The sequence below is a fragment of the Cololabis saira genome, chromosome 3 (genome assembly GCF_033807715.1).
Source record: "Cololabis saira isolate AMF1-May2022 chromosome 3, fColSai1.1, whole genome shotgun sequence".
NCBI lineage: Eukaryota > Metazoa > Chordata > Actinopteri > Beloniformes > Belonidae > Cololabis > Cololabis saira.
Genome location: NC_084589.1, coordinates 51592349 through 51611098, shown reverse-complemented (window position 1 = coordinate 51611098; position 18750 = coordinate 51592349). Strand labels below are relative to the sequence as shown.

The following is an 18750-nucleotide window of genomic DNA, read 5'->3' as shown; positions in this document are numbered from 1 at the left end:
GGAGGGGCGGCGTCACGGCCGGCTGCTCCTGCTGATATTTGACGACCGCCTCGGTTCTGAGAAGACGACAGGAAGGAGTTTCTGTTCCTGCTCTGAGCAGGAAGTCGCTTCGGTTCCCGGGTACTTTTAACTTCCTTGTAACAGTGCCAACGACCGACTTCTAGGACAAAAGCATCTCTGAAGATCGCGAGGACGATGACTCGCGTTGATAACGACGTCACAGCCAAAGATGTAATCTGCAGGGAAACCATGAGATTAAATTCACTCTTAAAACATCATCATCCTGCTGAAGGATCAATAAGTGTAGCACCTTTTAATGTAATTTCTTGAAAATCTAATAAAATTTCCACTTAACTCAATCAAAAATGTAATAAAACTCAATAATGTAATAACTTCACCAATAATGTAATAAAATACCCTGACTGATATTGTAATAACATTTTTACCGATAATGTAATACCTTATTACGTTATTGGGAATTTATTACATGCTACTCAAAGTCTGCAATTTAACCCAATAATCATTCTGTTATTTCAAATCCAGTGTATAAAACATTCTTAGATTCTTAAAACACAAAATGTAGAACTCTGGACTGAAAATGAACATATATATTACATTATTTGTCAAGTATTACATTATCAGTTTTGGAAAAAAACAAAAAATGACCCACCTGAAAATGTAATAAATTCCCAATAATGTAATAAGGTATTACATTATCAGTAAAAATGTTATTAGAATATCAGTCAGGATATTTTATTACATTATTGGTGAAGTTATTACATTATTGGGTTTTATTACATTTTTGAATGCGTTAAGTGCAAATTTTATTACATTTTCAGGCGTTATTACATTATAGGAAATTATTACATTATAGGAGCTACAATATAATCTGCAGGGAAACAATGAGATTAAATTCACTCTTAAAACAACAACATCCTTCTGAAGGATCAATAAGCCACGCGGCTAACGGAGGCTACGACGGCTAAAATAGTAAAATAATAATAATTACATACAGGACTGTCTCAGAAAATTAGAATATTGTTTTGTAATGCAATTACAAAAACAGAAACAAAAACTAAAATGTCATCCATTCTGGATTCATTACAAATCAACTGAAATATTGCAAGCCTTTTATTATTTTAATATTGCTGATCATGGTTTACAGCTTAAGAAAACTCAAATATCCTATCTCAAAAAATTAGAATATTCTGGGAATCTTAATCTTAAACTGTACTAGGGCTGGGCGATATGGACCAAAAGTCATATCTCGATATTTTCTAGCTGAATGGCGATACTCGATATATATCTCGATATTTTTTCTGTGCCTTAATTGGGGTTTCCCCCAAAGCATTATAGCATAGCATCTCTTCATTTTTTTCTGATCAAACCCTTAAAAAAACAGTCAGTTTTAATACAAAGCCTCGTGCCAAATGTCACACAGGTTCCTTTATTAACAGAGGTCTGCACAATATCAAAATGTATAAAACTAATTAAATAAAAATAAACTGCCTGCATATATAGAATAAAAATGCTTCTTGAATAAAATAAAACAAATACCCCTTTCCTGCATAACAATTAAATTAAAATACACTGTAATTAATACAATGTAGACAGTAACAGGCAGACTTTTCCACTGAGGTTGACAGTTGTGCAAATAACAAAACATTTGTGCAAATCTCAAATAAAACATTCAAGTCAATTTGTCACAAAATAAGCTATATCAAAATCATAAAAAAAAAAAAAATTTTTTTTTTTTTTTTTTTTTTAATAATCGATATAAACGATATTGTCTCGTACCATATCGCGATTGAAAATATATCGATATATATTAAAATCTCGATATATCGCCCAGCCCTAAACTGTACTTAAACTTGTAATATTTCAGTTGATTTGTAATGAATCCAGAATGTATGACATTTGTTTTTTAAATTGCATTACAGAAAATAAAGAACTTTATCACAATATTGTAATTTTCTGAGACAGTCCTGTATAATCTGCAGGGAAACCATGAGATTAAATTCACTCTTAAAAAAACATCAATCCTGCTGAAGGATCAATAAGCCACGCGGCTAACGGAGGCTACGACGGCTAAAATAGTAAAATAATAATAATTACATAAAGTCCATTCCTGGGTCTGACTGGTGTGGGATCAGCGTTTAGTTTAGTTTATTTCGGTCATGACATCACAAAAAAAAAGAATAAAAATGACAACAAGGAAACGAACACACTGTTCAAAGAAAACATTCCAAAAAAGTTTCCAATATACAAATAACATCTAGACGGAACAGGGTGTAGCTGAAGCAAAGCTGGTTCAAAGCGTATTTGTACGAAGGATCCAGATTGTTCAACATTGTTGTCAGAGTTTTTGTTTGGCGGCAGCTGAACACACGGAAGCTGCAGAAACCAGCGCCTTTGTTTGTTGTCCGGCTGCTGCAGCTCTTATTTCAGGGTTATGGACTAATGTGCTGCTCTTTTATGGTCTGGAATCACTAGCAGGAGGCAGAGGGCCAACTCGAGTCAGATGTTGAGCTGAAGGAGCTGAAGCAGCTCTGCTGGATCTCTGTCTCCGGTACTCGCTGCTCCTCTGGCTCCTGGCTCCGTACTCGCTGCTCCTTAAACTTAAACTTTATTTATTTGTATAGCACCAACTCATGCAGTGTAAGTGCAACTCATGGTGCTTTACATACAAAAATAAAATAACAATCAAAAGTACAATTTAAAACATCCCATACGACCCCGCCCCCCACCCCCCACACATACACACTAGGGTTGTGAATCTCAGCTTTCAGGACGATCCAATACGCATCTCGATGCACTGCCAGCGATCCGATACTTTAGCGATAATCTGAATTTTCTGGCGATACGATGCGATACGATTCTCCCTCTTCCCGATGCGATTATATACGATAACCTTTTAGTTCAAATCAATGCGATACGATGCGATATGATGTGATTGATTGCGATACGATGCGATTCAACATGATACGAAAAAGCAAAGGTATTTACATTTTTAAAAAAAAGATTCGATGCAGTATGTTACTCCAAAAAGAATTTGGTTTATTCCTTCAAAAACAGACTACTCTCACTGAGTGTCATAAATGTTCATAAAACAAAATACAATGAAATAAAATGTAAACAATATAGCAGTCACAGACTCACTGCTGCTGTAGTGTAAAGAGACTACTCTCCCTGAGTGTCTTGTATGCAAAGTCCATAAGACAAAAAATAAAAAAATACAATTATCTTTCTGTAAATGCTACTCTCACTATCAACACCTCAATTTGTGATTTATTTCATATGGCTTTTCTTAAGGTTTTTTTTTCAGGAAGATTAGTTGGTCCACATGTTCAGGGAGAAGCCGACTGCGCTCTGCTGTTATAATGTCCCCTGCTGTGCTGAACACTCGTTCAGAGGGGACACTTGTTGCAGGGATGGACAAATAGCTCCTGGCCAATTTTGAAAGCAGTGGAAGATCCACTTGGTCTTTCCACCACTGCAACACATCACCATTGACACCTAACCCATCCCTCCCCCTGTATTTTGATATTTCCTCCTTAGCTCTCTCTCTGATGGTCTTCTCTGGTGCTCTAGGAGTGAGGAACGTTCCAAGCAACAGGTCCAAGGCTGACTTCTTCTTTGGAGGCTCTGGCTCACCTAGGGTAGACAAGACAAGATAAAAGAGACATGAGTTACACAACATGTCTACAATAATATATACAGTATAACAAAAGAAAACTAAACAATATACTGGTAAAGTATGATACAATAATCGCAATTAAACAATAGCACAGGCTCACAACTCACTTTTTAATGCTCCAAATATATTTATTCATATGCAGCAGGCTGCGTGAGCCTGTTATTATTATTACAATTTTTTTTACAATATCACACCCATTTCCAGCATAAGGTCTGCATTACAAGATCATCATCACACCTACTGTATGTTCAAATCAACACAACATTATAAGAAAAAAAACATAACTAGGAGTCCCAAAACAAACCTCTCTCCTCTTCTTCCATCTCCTGCACTTTATTTTCCTCCTCCTCGAACTCCTCCTCCGCCTCCGCGTCCTCCTCCCCGTGGCGTCTCCCATCACCTTCTTTGCAAACGACGTTCGTCTTGTCCAGCTTCCCGTCTTTCTTGTAGAAACCGTAGTGTTTCCAAACATACGATTTAAAGTGTGCAGGTGCGCTAAATATAGTCTCTTCGCTGCTTTTTTCGCGGACTTCCATGTTTGTTTTGGGTTGTTTTGTATGCGCCTCACGGCTTCCGCCCGTGTTCAAAAAAAAAAAAAGCGAAATAATAATGGTGCATTCAATGAGCCTGGGAAACACGAAACAGGCTGAAAGTTAACATGTAAAAAACAACGCTTGTACCGGATTTAGCGCAATTTACTATCGGATTTGACCGATGCAAGCAATCCACCGAGATGCATCTAGATTTCACCCGTCAAATGCACCGACACGCAGTGAATGAGCCGATGCACTCGCATCTTGCACGTAGCCGTCGATGCATCGATGAATATCGGATATCTCCAGCACCCTTAATACACACACACTCACTCACACTCATACACATGTTCATACACTCACACGCCCACACACACACACACACACAGTAAGTGGACTGGTGACATGGCTTAGCACTAACGATCCAGGTGAGGAAAACACTACCTATGGGTGGCCGTCCACACTGAGAGGCTCCACCGACCACGACCACCAGGAGCATCGCCACAGAGACCCCCCCAACCCGGACAGACCAGGGCAGACCCCACACAGAAGGTGGAGTCCCACCCCCAGCTACCCAGGCCTGAGGGATCCCCATGACGACACCCCCATGGGCGGAGCAGGCACACCTCCCAGTGTGGACGACCCCCCTGAGGAAACACTGGAGCTAAAAACTAAAAGATTAAAAGAGAGTAAAAAAATGCCTAAAAAGTGTAAAATTTTAGAAAAATCTATACAAAACTTAAGATGAATAATAAATAACATAAAATACAAAGTCACTAAAATGGATTAAAGGTTTAAAGATAATAAAAAAAAAAAAAAAAAAAAAGTAAATACAATAGATACAATAAATAGCTGAAAAGACTAGGTAAATGAGATCAGATAAAAGCCAAGCTAAAAAGGTGTGTCTTGAGCCTCCTTTTAAAAATATCAACGTTCTCTGCGGTCCTGCGGTCCTCCTCTGGCTCCTGGCTCGGTACTCGCTGCTCCTCTGGCTCCTGGCTCGGTACTCGCTGCTCCTCTGGCTCCGTACTCGCTGCTCCTCTGGCTCCTGGCTCGGTACTCGCTGCTCCTCTGGCTCGGTACTCGCTGCTCCTCTGGCTCGGTACTCGCTGCTCCTCTGGCTCGGTACTCGCTGCTCCTCTGGCTCCGTACTCGCTGCTCCTCTGGCTCGGTACTCGCTGCTCCTCTGGCTCGGTACTCGCTGCTCCTCTGGCTCGGTACTCGCTGCTCCTCTGGCTCGGTACTCGCTGCTCCTCTGGCTCGGTACTCGCTGCTCCTCTGGCTCTGCAATCGCCCACAGCTGGAGTCCATTTCCCCAGTAAAGTCCTGCTGCAGCGGGAACTCGCTGCTCCGCTCGGCTGAGGAGAACCAGCTGATCAGAACCAGCTGCTGGAACCTCTGGCCCGGTTAGATCCCGGCCCGGTTAGCAGGACTGGGGATTAGCTGGGAGGGAATTCATGAAAATCGTGCACTTGGTGACAAATTTTATATTTGGCATGGTGTTAGTTATGGACATAAGGTTTGCAAAAACCACTGCAAACAATTTGGGACGTCCCCCTAGTGGCCGGTTTGCAGGAAATTCAAAATGAATCAATAAACAATAAGGCGATAGAGGCAGCATTGTAGGTGTGAAGAGAGTTTAAACATGCACACCTGATGTTTTTTGTGTTAATTTAACAAAATCCTATTCTTTCACTGTGACTTAGTTCTGAGTTTCTGTTAATCTTAAGCCTGAATGAAGCCGCTGTGCTCACCCGATCAGATTATTGATACTACAGCGATAGTGACCTGTCCAATAAACAGAAAATTGCATTCCTTGGGGGTGAAAATATGGATCTAAAGCCCTCTATAATCTTTCTATGTGACTTCATTCTCGAGATATGGAGTTTTTTGGGCAAAAAATGACCTTGAAAATTAAATGTGACCTTCAACATGACCTTGAAATAGGAAATTTATCCCATAATTGAATTCCTAGCACCAAAAAAGTAGAGAAAGTGACAATATTCGACAATATTCAACAATCTAGGACTAAGAGAAGCTGAGATTTGACCTTTGGTCTTTTCGGCGGGAGCCATTTTGAATTTCCTGCAAACCGGCCACTAGGGGCGTCACCATTTGTTTGCGGTGGTTTTTGAAAACCTTATGTCCATAACTAACACCATGCCAAATATCAAAAACTTGTCACCAATTGCACAATCTTTATGATTTTTTTTTTTACATATTCCTTCCCAGCTAGATTGGGATTCTGATTCTTAAGATTCAGAATCGATTATCAAGATTTGATTCGAATCGATTGGGTTCGTGTTATTAAAACAGTTTTTTGAGCTGTTGCATGAATGATATGACTGTAGTTCTGCAACGTATTAATACTAGTATTATATTGAGATTCAACAGCAAGTATTGCAGCTAATGATGCTGTAAGGACCAATCAGCTCCCAGAATGCTGATGGAACTGCGTTCACACTGCAGAAACTCAAAATCTTAACAAGAATATTTGTCTTATTTCTAGTTAAAATGTCTCATTTTTAGTCAAAAAAATCTCATTACACTTAACCTTTGTACTGTCTTTGGGTCAAAATGACCCAATTATTCTATCCTTCTTTCCTCCTGCTCTTTCCTTCCTTCTTCCTTTCCTCTTTTCCTCCTTTTTTACCCTCCTTTACTCCTTTTTCTTCCTACCTTCCCTTCCTTTATTACCTTATTTTCTTTTCCTTCCTTCTTTCCATCTTTTCTCCCTTCCTTACTCCCTTTCCTAATTCCTTCCTTCTTTTCTCCTTTCTTCCTTACTTCCTTCTTTCCTTCATTCCATCTTTTCTCCCTTCACCCTGCCTTGACCTAAAGACAGCACAAGGGTTAAAACAAGACTCATCACTGGAGAAAACAACAATTTTCACCTGTTTCAAGTAAATTATCACTTAAAATAAGTAGAAAAATCTGCCAGTGGAACAAGATTTTTTTGCTTGTAATATGAAGATAAATCTTGTTCCACTGAAAATTGTCAAATAACAAGTTATTTTTCTGATAATGACTCTTTTTAAGTGTAATGAGATTTTTTAAATGAAATTAGACATTTTAACTAGAAATAAGACAAATATTCCTGGTAAGATTTTGAGTTTTTGCAGTGCAGAAACGTTCATGGGTCAGAATTACCAAACAGATCCAGGGCAGAAACAGAGACGCATGAAATTGGTTTTATTTTTTCCCACATTCTGTTATAATTCTTTCCATTTTTCGGTCTATTTTGGTTTTAAATTTTTGAGAATTTGGTTTTTAGCATTTTATGCAAAAGTAACCCCAAGACCGTATATAAAGTTATGAAATATAGACATTTTATGCAATTATAACTGAAAACTTGGACAAACAAAACAAAAACATGGCACTAGTTATTCTGGTGTCCAACAAAATATTCCTTTTTTGGGCATAAACAAAAAACTACCAAAAGTTGTAATGTAATGATGAAAAAAAAAAATCGATCTTTAGGAATTAATATGAGAATCGATTTCGAATTTTTTTTTTTTTTTTTTTCAAACACAGGCCTGGAGCTGATGTTCTACAATCATGCAGGATCAGGAAATAACTAGGTTTCTTTTTGGTCCCGGTCTGAAACTGAACTAGTCTTGGTCTCGGTTTAGGCTTAAGTGTAGTCAGTGGGCAGTGCCGTGACCTCTGCGTTGACCTTTAACCCCCCCTCACCCCCTCGTCCCCGTGACGGTCCGCTTGTCTCGTCAGGGCCCGGCTGGCCTAGCGGACGCGGCGTATGTGCGTAGCAGCCGCCTGAAGCCCCGCGGGGCCAGAAGAAGATGATGTCCCACTTATCGGCTGCTGTGGTGCCGCTATTTAAAGCCCAGATTACACAATGAATGAAAGCACGAGCAGGACGGGGGCTGGAGATGTGCTGCGTCATCTAAAACCATGAGGAGAGCTTAAAACTGGGACGTTGGTAGATGATGACGAGCTCCTGGAGCGGCCGCCGCGCCGCCAGATCAATAACCCCGATCGGCGGGTCGATCGGGGTCACAGTGGATTATTAAAGGGCCAAACAGTCATCAGGTGATGGCGGATGGTTCACGTGTCAACAAACGCATCACGAAGGCACGTTAGACCCCTAGTGGGAAAGAACCAAACCGAGTGGAGGAGAGCCGAGCTGAGAAGGTGCTAGTGGAAAAGCGCCATTAGGCCCAGTCCCAATCCCCCCTAGTCCTACTTTTCATCCCTAACCCTAAATTTTATGCGTTCCCGTGAGGGTAGTGGTGTCCCAATTCCTCTTTGCATGTAGGGCTAGTGGACATAACGAGGGCTAGTGGGCATAACGAGGGCTAGTGGACATAACGAGGGCTAGTGGGCATAACGAGGGCTAGTGGACATAACGAGGGCTAGTGGACATAACGAGGGCTAGTGGACGTAACGAGGGCTAGTGGACATAACGAGGGCTAGTGGGCGTAACGAGGGCTAGTGGACATAACGAGGGCTAGTGGACGTAACGAGGGCTAGTGGACGTAACGAGGGCTAGTGGACGTAACGAGGGCTAGTGGACATAACGAGGGCTAGTGGACGTAACGAGGGCTAGTGGACGTAACGAGGGCTAGTGGACGTAACGAGGGCTAGTGGACGTAACGAGGGCTAGTGGACGTAACGAGGGCTAGTGGACGTAACGAGGGCTAGTGGACATAACGAGGGCTAGTGGACATAACGAGGGCTAGTGGACGTAACGAGGGCTAGTGGACATAACGAGGGCTAGTGTGTATGAATCTACCCCTTCACAGCGAGGGATTTCAGATTCTGACTCACCGACCGAGGGCCTGAGAAAATTTCCCAGAATGCTTTACGTCGTCATTTGCAGACTGAATAAAAAAAAAACATGGCAGACATTTCTTATTTTTTAGTGAATAAAATCAATATTTTGAGTTAGTTTCTGCATAAAAATGCATTTTGATTACATTTCTAGCGAGAAATATATATTTTAGTTTCATAATATTCACTCAGTGAATGTACATAATCACTCGCTTGCCCGTTGTTGCAAAGTTTTTTCAGATCTCTCCAGAATAAAGGCTGATTTATGGTTCTGCGTTACACCAACGCAGACCCTACGGCGTAGGTTACGCGGCAACGCGCGCCGTACGCTGTACCTTACGCCGTAGGATCTGTCGATTTAACGCAGAACCATAAATCGCCGCCGTCTCCTCTCATCCCCAAAAACATTGGAGCAAATTTGTTAACAGGCGTTATTTGGATAAACTGAGCCCAGGTTGGGAATCTTAACGGTTACTTTTACGCCTGAAAACATATTAAAACTTAATAAAGTGGCATATTAACAGCGCTACAGCTGAAATTAAAACAGCTTTTAGCTCTAAGCTTCCTGATATGGTGTGACGTTTGTGCAAACGTAACTACGCAGTCGCTTACGTACCCGAACGTAAACCACGCAGTGACGAAGCAAGTGGTGTCCCAATCCCTAGGGAACATTACAAGGGCCTACGCCTGTGGCTTCATTTTTAGGGCTAGTGGTAGAAAGTAGGGGGTGTATTGGGATTGGCCCTTAGTGTGTTTACGGAGGCCGAGCCAGCGCTGCCGCCGTCAGGCGCCGCGGCGCCGGAGCTCAGGTGTGACACAACCCTCAGGTGCTGCAGATCTCATTACTGATGGGACCCGGGAACCAGGAAGAAGAGCGTCAGGAAAGTACCGGTTCACCTGGGTGGGGCGGAAACTCGAGTTTCGTCCATATTTTGTTTCAAGAATGAAACCACAAACCCTCGAAACGGCTCCAGGCGGTTGGTAAACCGAGATTATGTTTTTATGTTTGGAACCGACCGCAGGTTTCACGTCTGGATGAACCGGATCTGTAATCTCCTGAAGTGAGAGGGCTCGGGTTCCCATCTGCTCGGAGCCGGGGACGGCTCCCTGCTCCTGCTTGATGCACAAATCCCTTCAGATTAAAAGATTTATTATCCTTTAATTAGAAACCCTCGCAGATGTAGCGGCGCGGGAGACGAATATCAGAGATCTGGACCGGGACTGTTGACGCTTCTGTTGCTCGTCCGCATGTTTGTGTTTAGACGTTCTAGGGCTGGGGATCCATTCAAATGTCAAGAATCGATTCATATTCTTAAGATTCAGAATCGATTATCAAGATTTGATTCGATTCGATTGGGTTTGTGTTATTAAAACAGTTTTTTGAGCTGTTGCATGAATTATATGACTGTAGTTCTGCAACATATTAATAATAGTATTATATTGAGATTCAACAGCAAGTATTGCAGCTAATGATGCTGTAAGGACCAATCAGCTCCCAGAATGCTGATAGAACTGAAACAGAAACATCGTGGGCCAGAATTACCCCAATATAGTATAAAAAGTAATGAAATATAGACAATATGCAATTATATACCCGAAAACTTTAATGTTTTCATACATTTAAACATATTTAAAGGCAAAAACATGAAACTAATTATTCTCGTGTCCAGTAAAACATCTTTTTTTCGGGCATAAACAAAAACAATACCAAAAGTTGTAATGTCTCTTAATCTTTTTTATGGAGTTTTATTCAAAAAATGTAAAATTACAGGACTGTCTCATAAAATTAGATTATTGTGATAAAGTTCTTTATTTTCTGTAATACAATTTAAAAAAAACAAAACAAAAATGTCATACATTCTGGATTCATTACAAATCAACTGAAATATTGCAAGCCTTTTATTATTTTAATATTGCTGATCATGGATTACAGTTTAAGATTAAGATTCCCAGAATATTCCAATTTTTTGAGATAGGATATTTGAGTTTTCTTAAGCTGTAAACCATGATCAGCAATATTAAAATAATAAAAGGCTTGCAATATTTCAGTTGATTTGTAATGAATCCAGAATGTATGACATTTTTGTAATTGCATTACAGAAAATCACAATATTCTAATTTTCTGAGACAGTCCTGTAACTGCTTTCAGAAACATCGTGGTGCAGAATTACCCCAAGATAGTATATAAAGTAATGAAATATAGACAATTTATGCAATTATAACCGAAAACCTTAATGTTTTCATGCCTTTAAACATATTTAAAGGCAAAAACATGGCACTAGTTATTCTTGTTTCCAATAAAACATCCTTTTTTCGGGCATAAACAAAAAAATACCAAAAGTTGTAATGTTTCTTAATCTATTTTATGGAGCTTATTCAAAAATGTTTTCATAAAACTGGTTCCAGCTCTTTTTTCCTTCCTTTTTTTTTTTTTTTTCCGTGTAAGATTCTCCCTTCGTCCTGAAGCTTCAGCAGTATCAATTTCAAAATCTAATTTCAAAAATATTCTCAGTGGACTCAGATCACGCAGAAATGTAGCCGCCGTCAGTCGTTAGCGCTTGTGTGAGCAGCCAGGTCGGTCTCCTTCTTGGTCTGGTCTTCATGGGATTAGGATTAGCCGCTCTAATGCCGACTGCTTTAACGAGCACTAATTGATTAGCAGGTGAGGTGTGTTGAACCCTGATACCGACATCGCCGGGTCGGAGGTCAGAGGTCAGAGGTGTCTTCAGTATTTACATTCATTACTCAGGTAGAAGTATAGATACTAGAGTTTAAAAATACTCCTGTAGAAGTTGAAGTATCAACTCAAGTTTTTTACTCAAGTAAAAGTATAAAAGTACTGGTTTCAAAACTACTTAAAGTATAAAAGTAAAAGTAATGTAAGGGGGAAAAAGCCATTAAGAACAAAAGCCGTTGAAAATGAATGTATCTTAGTATAATGTAAATATATTAAAGAAGCATATATGTGTACTATTGAGCATTAACATGTGTTAATATAAATATATTAAAGAAGCATATATGTGTACTATTGAGCATTAACATGTGTTAATATAAATATATTAAAGAAGCATATATGTGTACTATTGAGCATTAACATGTGTTAATATAAATATATTAAAGAAGCATATATGTGTACTATTGAGCATTAACATGTGTTTCAGAGAGCAGCAGATATGATGACTAGTTGCCTATAAGTATTGTAATGGTGCAAAAAGTCAAACTTCATGTTCATGTTATCATTTATCCTAACCTTTATTGGAATGTACATCCAAGTTTAGTTGCAGGAATCTGAGGGAACGGATGTAAGAACAAAACTGGACAAGAACATCTGAAACAACAACAACCAAATTCACTCTATCCGGATGGAGCAATTTAACTGGATAGTTTTTATTAAAGGCCGAAATGAAATAGAGTAACGAGGCTGTTTTTAAAATGTAAGGAGGAAAAAGTACAGATAATTGCGTGAAAATGTAAGGAGTAAAAGTAAAAATAATTACTCCGGTGAAGTATAGATAACCAAAATTTCTACTTAAGTAAGGTAACGAAGTATTTGTACTTCGTTACTTGACACCTCTGCAGAGGTCAGGGGTCAGAGGTCGGGGGTGTTTAGAGGTCTGCAGCCGATAGCAGCGCTGACTTTTCTGGCTTGTAGAGTTTGTGAAGCTTCACCGGCGGGGCCCCCCGTCCCCCCGCGAGCAGCCGGCCCTGGGCAACCCCCCCCGGGGCCCCCGGGGCCCCCCCGCCCCGACTAGTCCAGGCTTTTCCAACTGTGCTGTTTGCTCTGCGTGTAAACAAACACAATCCTTCTGTTTGGCTAGCGTAAGCTAACAATCAGCCTTTGTCAGTGTGGTGGGGGGCGGGGGGCGGTGGGCGGGGGCCACGGCGCTTCAGGCATCAAACTGCTGATTTCAGTATTTCCAGCCATTGAACCTCAGTGAATGTAACCCCCCCCTCTCTATTCTTCTGTGTTTCAGAGTCCTGCTGCTCCAGCCCCCCCCAGTGGGCGTACCGGCCCGCCGAGCGGCTTGAGGAGCCCGTCCCCCCCGTCATCGCGGGACAATAGCCGTGGAAATCAAAGCCCTGCCAAGTCCCCGCTCACGCTCCAGCGGCTAGCCGAGCACCGAGCGGACGGGAGCCGCGGAATCCCCCCCCCCCCTCCCGTCATGGCGGTTGTTGTTGTTGCTATGGAGACCCGCCGCCGCCAGGGACGGCAGCGTAGCGCGTAGCGTAGCGCGTAGCGTAGCGGCCAGCGGGACGACGGGAGAATGAGCTGAAGCTCAGACGCCTCCCTGCTGCTTTTCACCTCCGAGTCGGGGGGGAACCCCAAACTTTCATATCCGGGTGGACGTTCTGACCCCCCCACCCGCCAAAAGTGCCTTTTTTCTTCTTCTCCCACGTCTCCTCAAGCAAAGGCAAGTTTATTTGTACAGCACAATTAAACACAAGGTAATTTAAAGTGCTTTACATCATCATTAAAAGCAGCAGGACATAATTAGACAGTAAATAACAAATAAAATGAAATAAAGTTATGAGAAAAGAAGGTAAAATAATAAAAAGCACACGTTGCTGAAACTAAGGGCAGTAGAGAACCGCAGGTACACATCTCATTCGTGGTTTTCAGAAAGTATTTAATTTAAGACAGAGGTCGGCAACCCAAAATGTTGAAAGAACCATATTGGACCAAAAACACAAAAAACAAATATGTCTGGAGCCGCAAAAAATGAAAAGTCTTGTATCAGCCTTAGAATGAAGACACACATGCTGCATGAATCTATATTAGTTAGAACTGGGGGAAGATTTTTTTTTTCATTATGCACTTCGAGAAAAAAGCAGAAATGTCGAGAAAAAAGTTGAAATGTCACGATTAATGTTGAAGTACAATCTTGAAAAAAAGTCGAAATGTTGAGAAAAAAGTCGAAATTTAGAGAAAAAAGTTGAAATTTAGAGAAAAAAAGTCGAAATGTCGAGATTAATGTTGAAGTACAATCTCGAGAAAAAAGTCAATGTCGTGAAAAAAGTCAAAATTTCGAGAAAATAGTCGAAATGTCGAGATTAAAAAGGAAAGGAAAAAAGAAAAAAAGGAAAAAAAGAAGAAAAAAATGAAAAAAAAGGTCAAACATTTTTGAAAAAGCTCCAGGAGCCACTAGGGCGGCGCTAAAGAGCCACATGCGGCTCTAGAGCCGCGGGTTGCCGACTCCTGATTTAAGAGTACGCTTAAATGCCAAATAAATTTAAATGAAATGATAAGAAAAGAGGTAAAATAATAAAGAGTACAAGTTGTTTAAAGAAGATTTTAAACTCTGGAAGCCAGTGTAGTGATTTCATGACCGGTGTAATGTGGTCCAGTTTCCTGGTGTAATATGGTCCAGTTTCCTGGTGTAATATGGTCCAGTTTCCTGGTGTAACGTGGTCCAGTTTCCTGATCTAATATGGTCCAGTTTCCTGGTGTAATATGGTCCAGTTTCCTGGTGTAATATGGTCCAGTTTCCTGGTGTAATATGGTCCAGTTTCCTGGTGTAATATGGTCCAGTTTCCTGGTGTAATATGGTCCAGTTTCCTGGTGTAATATGGTCCAGTTTCCTGGTGTAATGTGGTCCAGTTTCCTGGTGTAATGTGGTCCAGTTTCCTGGTGTAACATGGTCCAGTTTCCTGGTGTAATATGGTCCAGTTTCCTGGTGTAATGTGGTCCAGTTTCCTGGTGTAATATGGTCCAGTTTCCTGGTGTAATGTGGTCCAGTTTCCTGGTGTATTATGGTCCAGTTTCCTGGTGTAATGTGGTCCAGTTTCCTGGTGTAATGTGGTCCAGTTTCCTGGTGTATTATGGTCCAGTTTCCTGGTGTAATGTGGTCCAGTTTCCTGGTGTAATGTGGTCCAGTTTCCTGGTGTAATATGGTCCAGTTTCCTGGTCCAGTTTCCTGGTGTATTATGGTCCAGTTTCCTGGTGTAATGTGGTCCAGTTTCCTGGTGTAATGTGGTCCAGTTTCCTGGTGTAATATGGTCCAGTTTCCTGGTCCAGTTTCCTGGTGTAATATGGTCCAGTTTCCTGGTCCAGTTTCCTGGTGTAATGTGGTCCAGTTTCCTGGTGTAATATGGTCCAGTTTCCTGGTGTAATGTGGTCCAGTTTCCTGGTGTAATGTGGTCCAGTTTCCTGGTGTAATATGGTCCAGTTTCCTGGTGTAATATGGTCCAGTTTCCTGGTGTAATATGGTCCAGTTTCCTGGTGTAATATGGTCCAGTTTCCTGGTGTAATATGGTCCAGTTTCCTGGTGTAATATGGTCCAGTTTCCTGGTGTAATATGGTCCAGTTTCCTGGTGTAATAGGGTCCAGTTTCCTGGTGTAATATGGTCCAGTTTCCTGGTGTAATGTGGTCCAGTTTCCTGGTGTAATATGGTCCAGTTTCCTGGTGTAATATGGTCCAGTTTCCTGGTGTAATATGGTCCAGTTTCCTGGTGTAATATGGTCCAGTTTCCTGGTGTATTATGGTCCAGTTTCCTGGTGTAATATGGTCCAGTTTCCTGGTGTAATGTGGTCCAGTTTCCTGGTGTAATGTGGTCCAGTTTCCTGGTGTAATGTGGTCCAGTTTCCTGGTGTTTGTAAGGACTCTCCAGCGTTCTGGATCAGCTGCAGCTGCCTCATTGATTTCTTGTTAAGGCCTGTAAAGATGCCATTGCAATAATCCAACCTACTGAAAATGAATGCATTAATAAGTTTTTCCACGTCTTGTTTAGACAGAATCCCCTTAATCCTAGCAATGTTTCTAGGTGGTAATGGGCAGATTTAGTGATTTCTGGCTTGATTTGTAGCTGTCAACGACACCCTCAGACTATAATCCAGGTCTGTGTGGAAACAGACCCGACCAGCACCTGAGAACTAGGAATGGGAGATATTTTACCGTTCACGATAAACCGTCCAAAAAATTAAAAGAATTTGTATCTCACGGTTAAAACGATAAATTCCCGTTGATGATGTTTTTGTGTAAAACTGAAGGAAGGAAGGAAGGAAGGAAGGAAGGAAGGAAGGAAGGAAGGAAGGAAGGAAGGAAGGAAGGAAGGAAGGAAGGAAGGAAGGAAGGAAGGAAGGAAGGAAGGAAGGAAGGAAGGAAGGAAGGAAGGAAGGAAGGAAGGAAGGAAGGAAGGAAGGAAGGAAGGAAGGAAGGAAGGAAGGAAGGAAGGAAGGAAGGAAGGAAGGAAGGAAGGAAGGAAGGAAGGAAGGAAGGAAGGAAGGAGCCAGAAAGAAAGAAAGAAAGAAAGAAAGAAAGAAAGAAATGAGCCAAAAAGAAAGAAAGAAAGAAAGAAAGAAATGAGCCAAAAAGAAAGAAAGAAAGAAAGAAAGAAAGAAAGAAATGAGCCAAAAATAAAGAAAGAAAGAAAGAAAGAAAGAAATGAGCCAGAAAGAAAGAAAGAAAGAAAGAAAGAAATGAGCCAAAAATAAAGAAAGAAAGAAAGAAAGAAAGAAAGAAAGAAAGAAAGAAAGAAATGAGCCAGAAAGAAAGAAAGAAAGAAAGAAAGAAAGAAAGAAATGAGCCAAAAATAAATAAATAAATAAAGAAAGGATACATTCCTATTGATGACGTTTTTGTGTAACAAACATGGAGGATCTGAGTCATTCCAGTTTTGCAGTACAGGTGTAAATCATTTAATTGGTTTTTATTAATGTAATTGGTGTAGTTTAGTATTTAGTATCTTTTAGAGCAGTGATTTGGCTCCAAAGACTGAATGTGGTGATAGATTTATAGTTAAAAAGATGGAGTTGAATTGGTATTTTTTTTAATCGTCATTTTTATCGTTATCAGGATAAATGCCAGAAATTATCGTGATACATTTTTTAGTCCATACCGCCCATCCCTACTGAGAACCCCGACGATCCTAAACTACTCTCTCCCTAACCTCTCCCTAACCTCAGGAAGCCCCGCCACACCCGTCGCCATGATCCCCTTCCAGTCCAAGTGGCGCTTCCTGTTCATGTTCCTGGGCATCCAGCTGGTCGTCATGGCGCTGCTGTCCCGCGAGGGCTACCAGAAGAGGGTCAACTACTTCATCCGCATCTTCCGCAAGCCCAACTCCACGGGCTCGGCGCTGCGCAACCGCACGGCGGCCGGCGGCGCCGCGGGGGACGTCTACGCTAACCTGTCCCACCTGGCCAAGGGCCCGGGCCACGGGGACGAGCTGCCGCTGTGCCCCAAGACGTCCCCGCTCATAGGTGGGTGCCGTCGCCGCCGCCGTCCTAACGTCTGTGATCTCTGAACTGAACATGAGAAGTTTAAACACGGTGGTTATTACACAGATATCACCTCATCATGTTGTGTTACAGTTCAATAACCTCTAGATGCTACGATTCGGTAGCTTCTAGATGCTACGATTCGATAGCTTTTAGATGCTACGATTCGGTAGCTTCTAGATGCTACGATTCGGTAGCTTCTAGATGCTACGATTCGGTAGCTTTTAGATGCTATGATTCGTAGGCCTGTGTTGAAAAAATCGATTTTCTAATTCTAAATCGATTCTCATAATAATTCCTAAAAATAGATTTGTATGTCTAAAGATCGATTTAAAAAAAAATATATATATTTTTCTTTTTATTATTATTATTTTTTTTTTTTTCATCATTACATTTTTGCCTGGTGAACTTTAATCCCAGTAGTTTTGAAAACTCCTGAACTAAATGAACTTTTCTTTAGAGAAAATGCTGGACATTTCAGCTTAAATTTCTAAATGTTATATTAGTTCAATGAAGTTCATATTATCTATATTTATTACTAGAGCTTGTTTGGTTTCTCTGTTATCGGACACGGTTTGTCATGAAATACCTGAAAAATGCCGGTGCTTCATGTCCAGCTGTGTCTGGTGACAGAATAAATCAGACAAGATAAAATAATTTTACTGCTTGAGCTGTTGCAATTTCTTTCTTTTTTTGCTTTAAATGGATATTGAAATGCATATTTGAGTTATTTATTTCTTAGTAATTTCACAATAATTATTGTGAAATTATTATTTCAATAGTTATTTTACAGTCATATAATCCAGTCACAGTTAGATGCTACGATTCGGTTCTAGATGCTACGATTCGGTTCTAGATGCTACGATTCGGTGCTAGATGCTACGATTCGATTCTAGATGCCACGATTCCGTAGCTTCTAGATGTTACGATTCGGTAGCTTTTAGATGCTACGATTCGGTTCTAGATGCTACGATTCAGTCATTTCTAGATGCTACGATTCAGTCGTTTCTAGATGCTACGATTCAGTCGTTTCTAGATGCTACGATTCAGTCGTTTCTAGATGCTACGATTCAGTCGTTTCTAGATGCTACGATTCAGTCGTTTCTAGATGCTACGATTCGGTTCTAGATGTTACGATTCGGTAGCCTCTAGATGCTACATTTCGGTTCTAGATGCTACGATTTGGTAGTTTCTAGATGCAATGATTTGGTTCTAGATGCTACGATTCCGTAGCTTCTGATGTTACGTGGGAAGGGAATTTATAAGATTTTTACGATTCCAATTCCATTTTTTGATTCTGCTTAACGATTCGGTTCTTTATCGATTCTCGTTTCAGGAAAAAAGGACAACAATGATGCAAATGTTGCTAATATGATAATATGATGGGCAGTGTTCATTAGTTCCTTAGTTACCTGCAGTATTATTAGCGGAGCACATGCTAACGTTGCTGCTCCTGACGTCGGTCCGGAGAGAATCGAAAACGCCACATTCATTGATTGTTTTAGCACGTT

The 18750-nt window shown here is 40.9% G+C and overlaps 2 protein-coding genes across 5 annotated transcripts in view; one reads left to right on the top strand and one right to left on the bottom strand.

Moving 5' to 3' along the window:
- The window catches only part of si:dkey-199f5.8 (beta-1,4-galactosyltransferase 3), a 57910-nt gene that overhangs the window by 20927 nt on the left and 18233 nt on the right, over window positions 1–18750 (top strand). For 3 of the 4 annotated variants that reach the window (XM_061717765.1, XM_061717764.1, XM_061717766.1), the window contains exons 2-3: window positions 12996–13433; window positions 16925–17221. In XM_061717765.1, coding sequence (XP_061573749.1) covers window positions 16948–17221 — 274 coding nt within the window. In that variant the 5' untranslated portion in view covers window positions 12996–13433; window positions 16925–16947. Of the gene's footprint in view, window positions 1–12995; window positions 13438–16924; window positions 17222–18750 lie in introns of all 4 variants that reach the window. The other variant, XM_061717767.1, reaches the window with a different exon arrangement.
- On the bottom strand, window positions 3282–4236 carry LOC133440514 (zinc finger BED domain-containing protein 4-like). The gene is made up of 2 exons (XM_061717787.1): window positions 4002–4236; window positions 3282–3654 (listed from the first exon to the last, which is right to left on the bottom strand). The coding sequence occupies exons 1-2, from the start codon at window positions 4231–4233 to the stop codon at window positions 3308–3310; spliced, it is 579 nt and encodes a 192-aa protein (XP_061573771.1). The 5' UTR covers window positions 4234–4236; the 3' UTR covers window positions 3282–3307.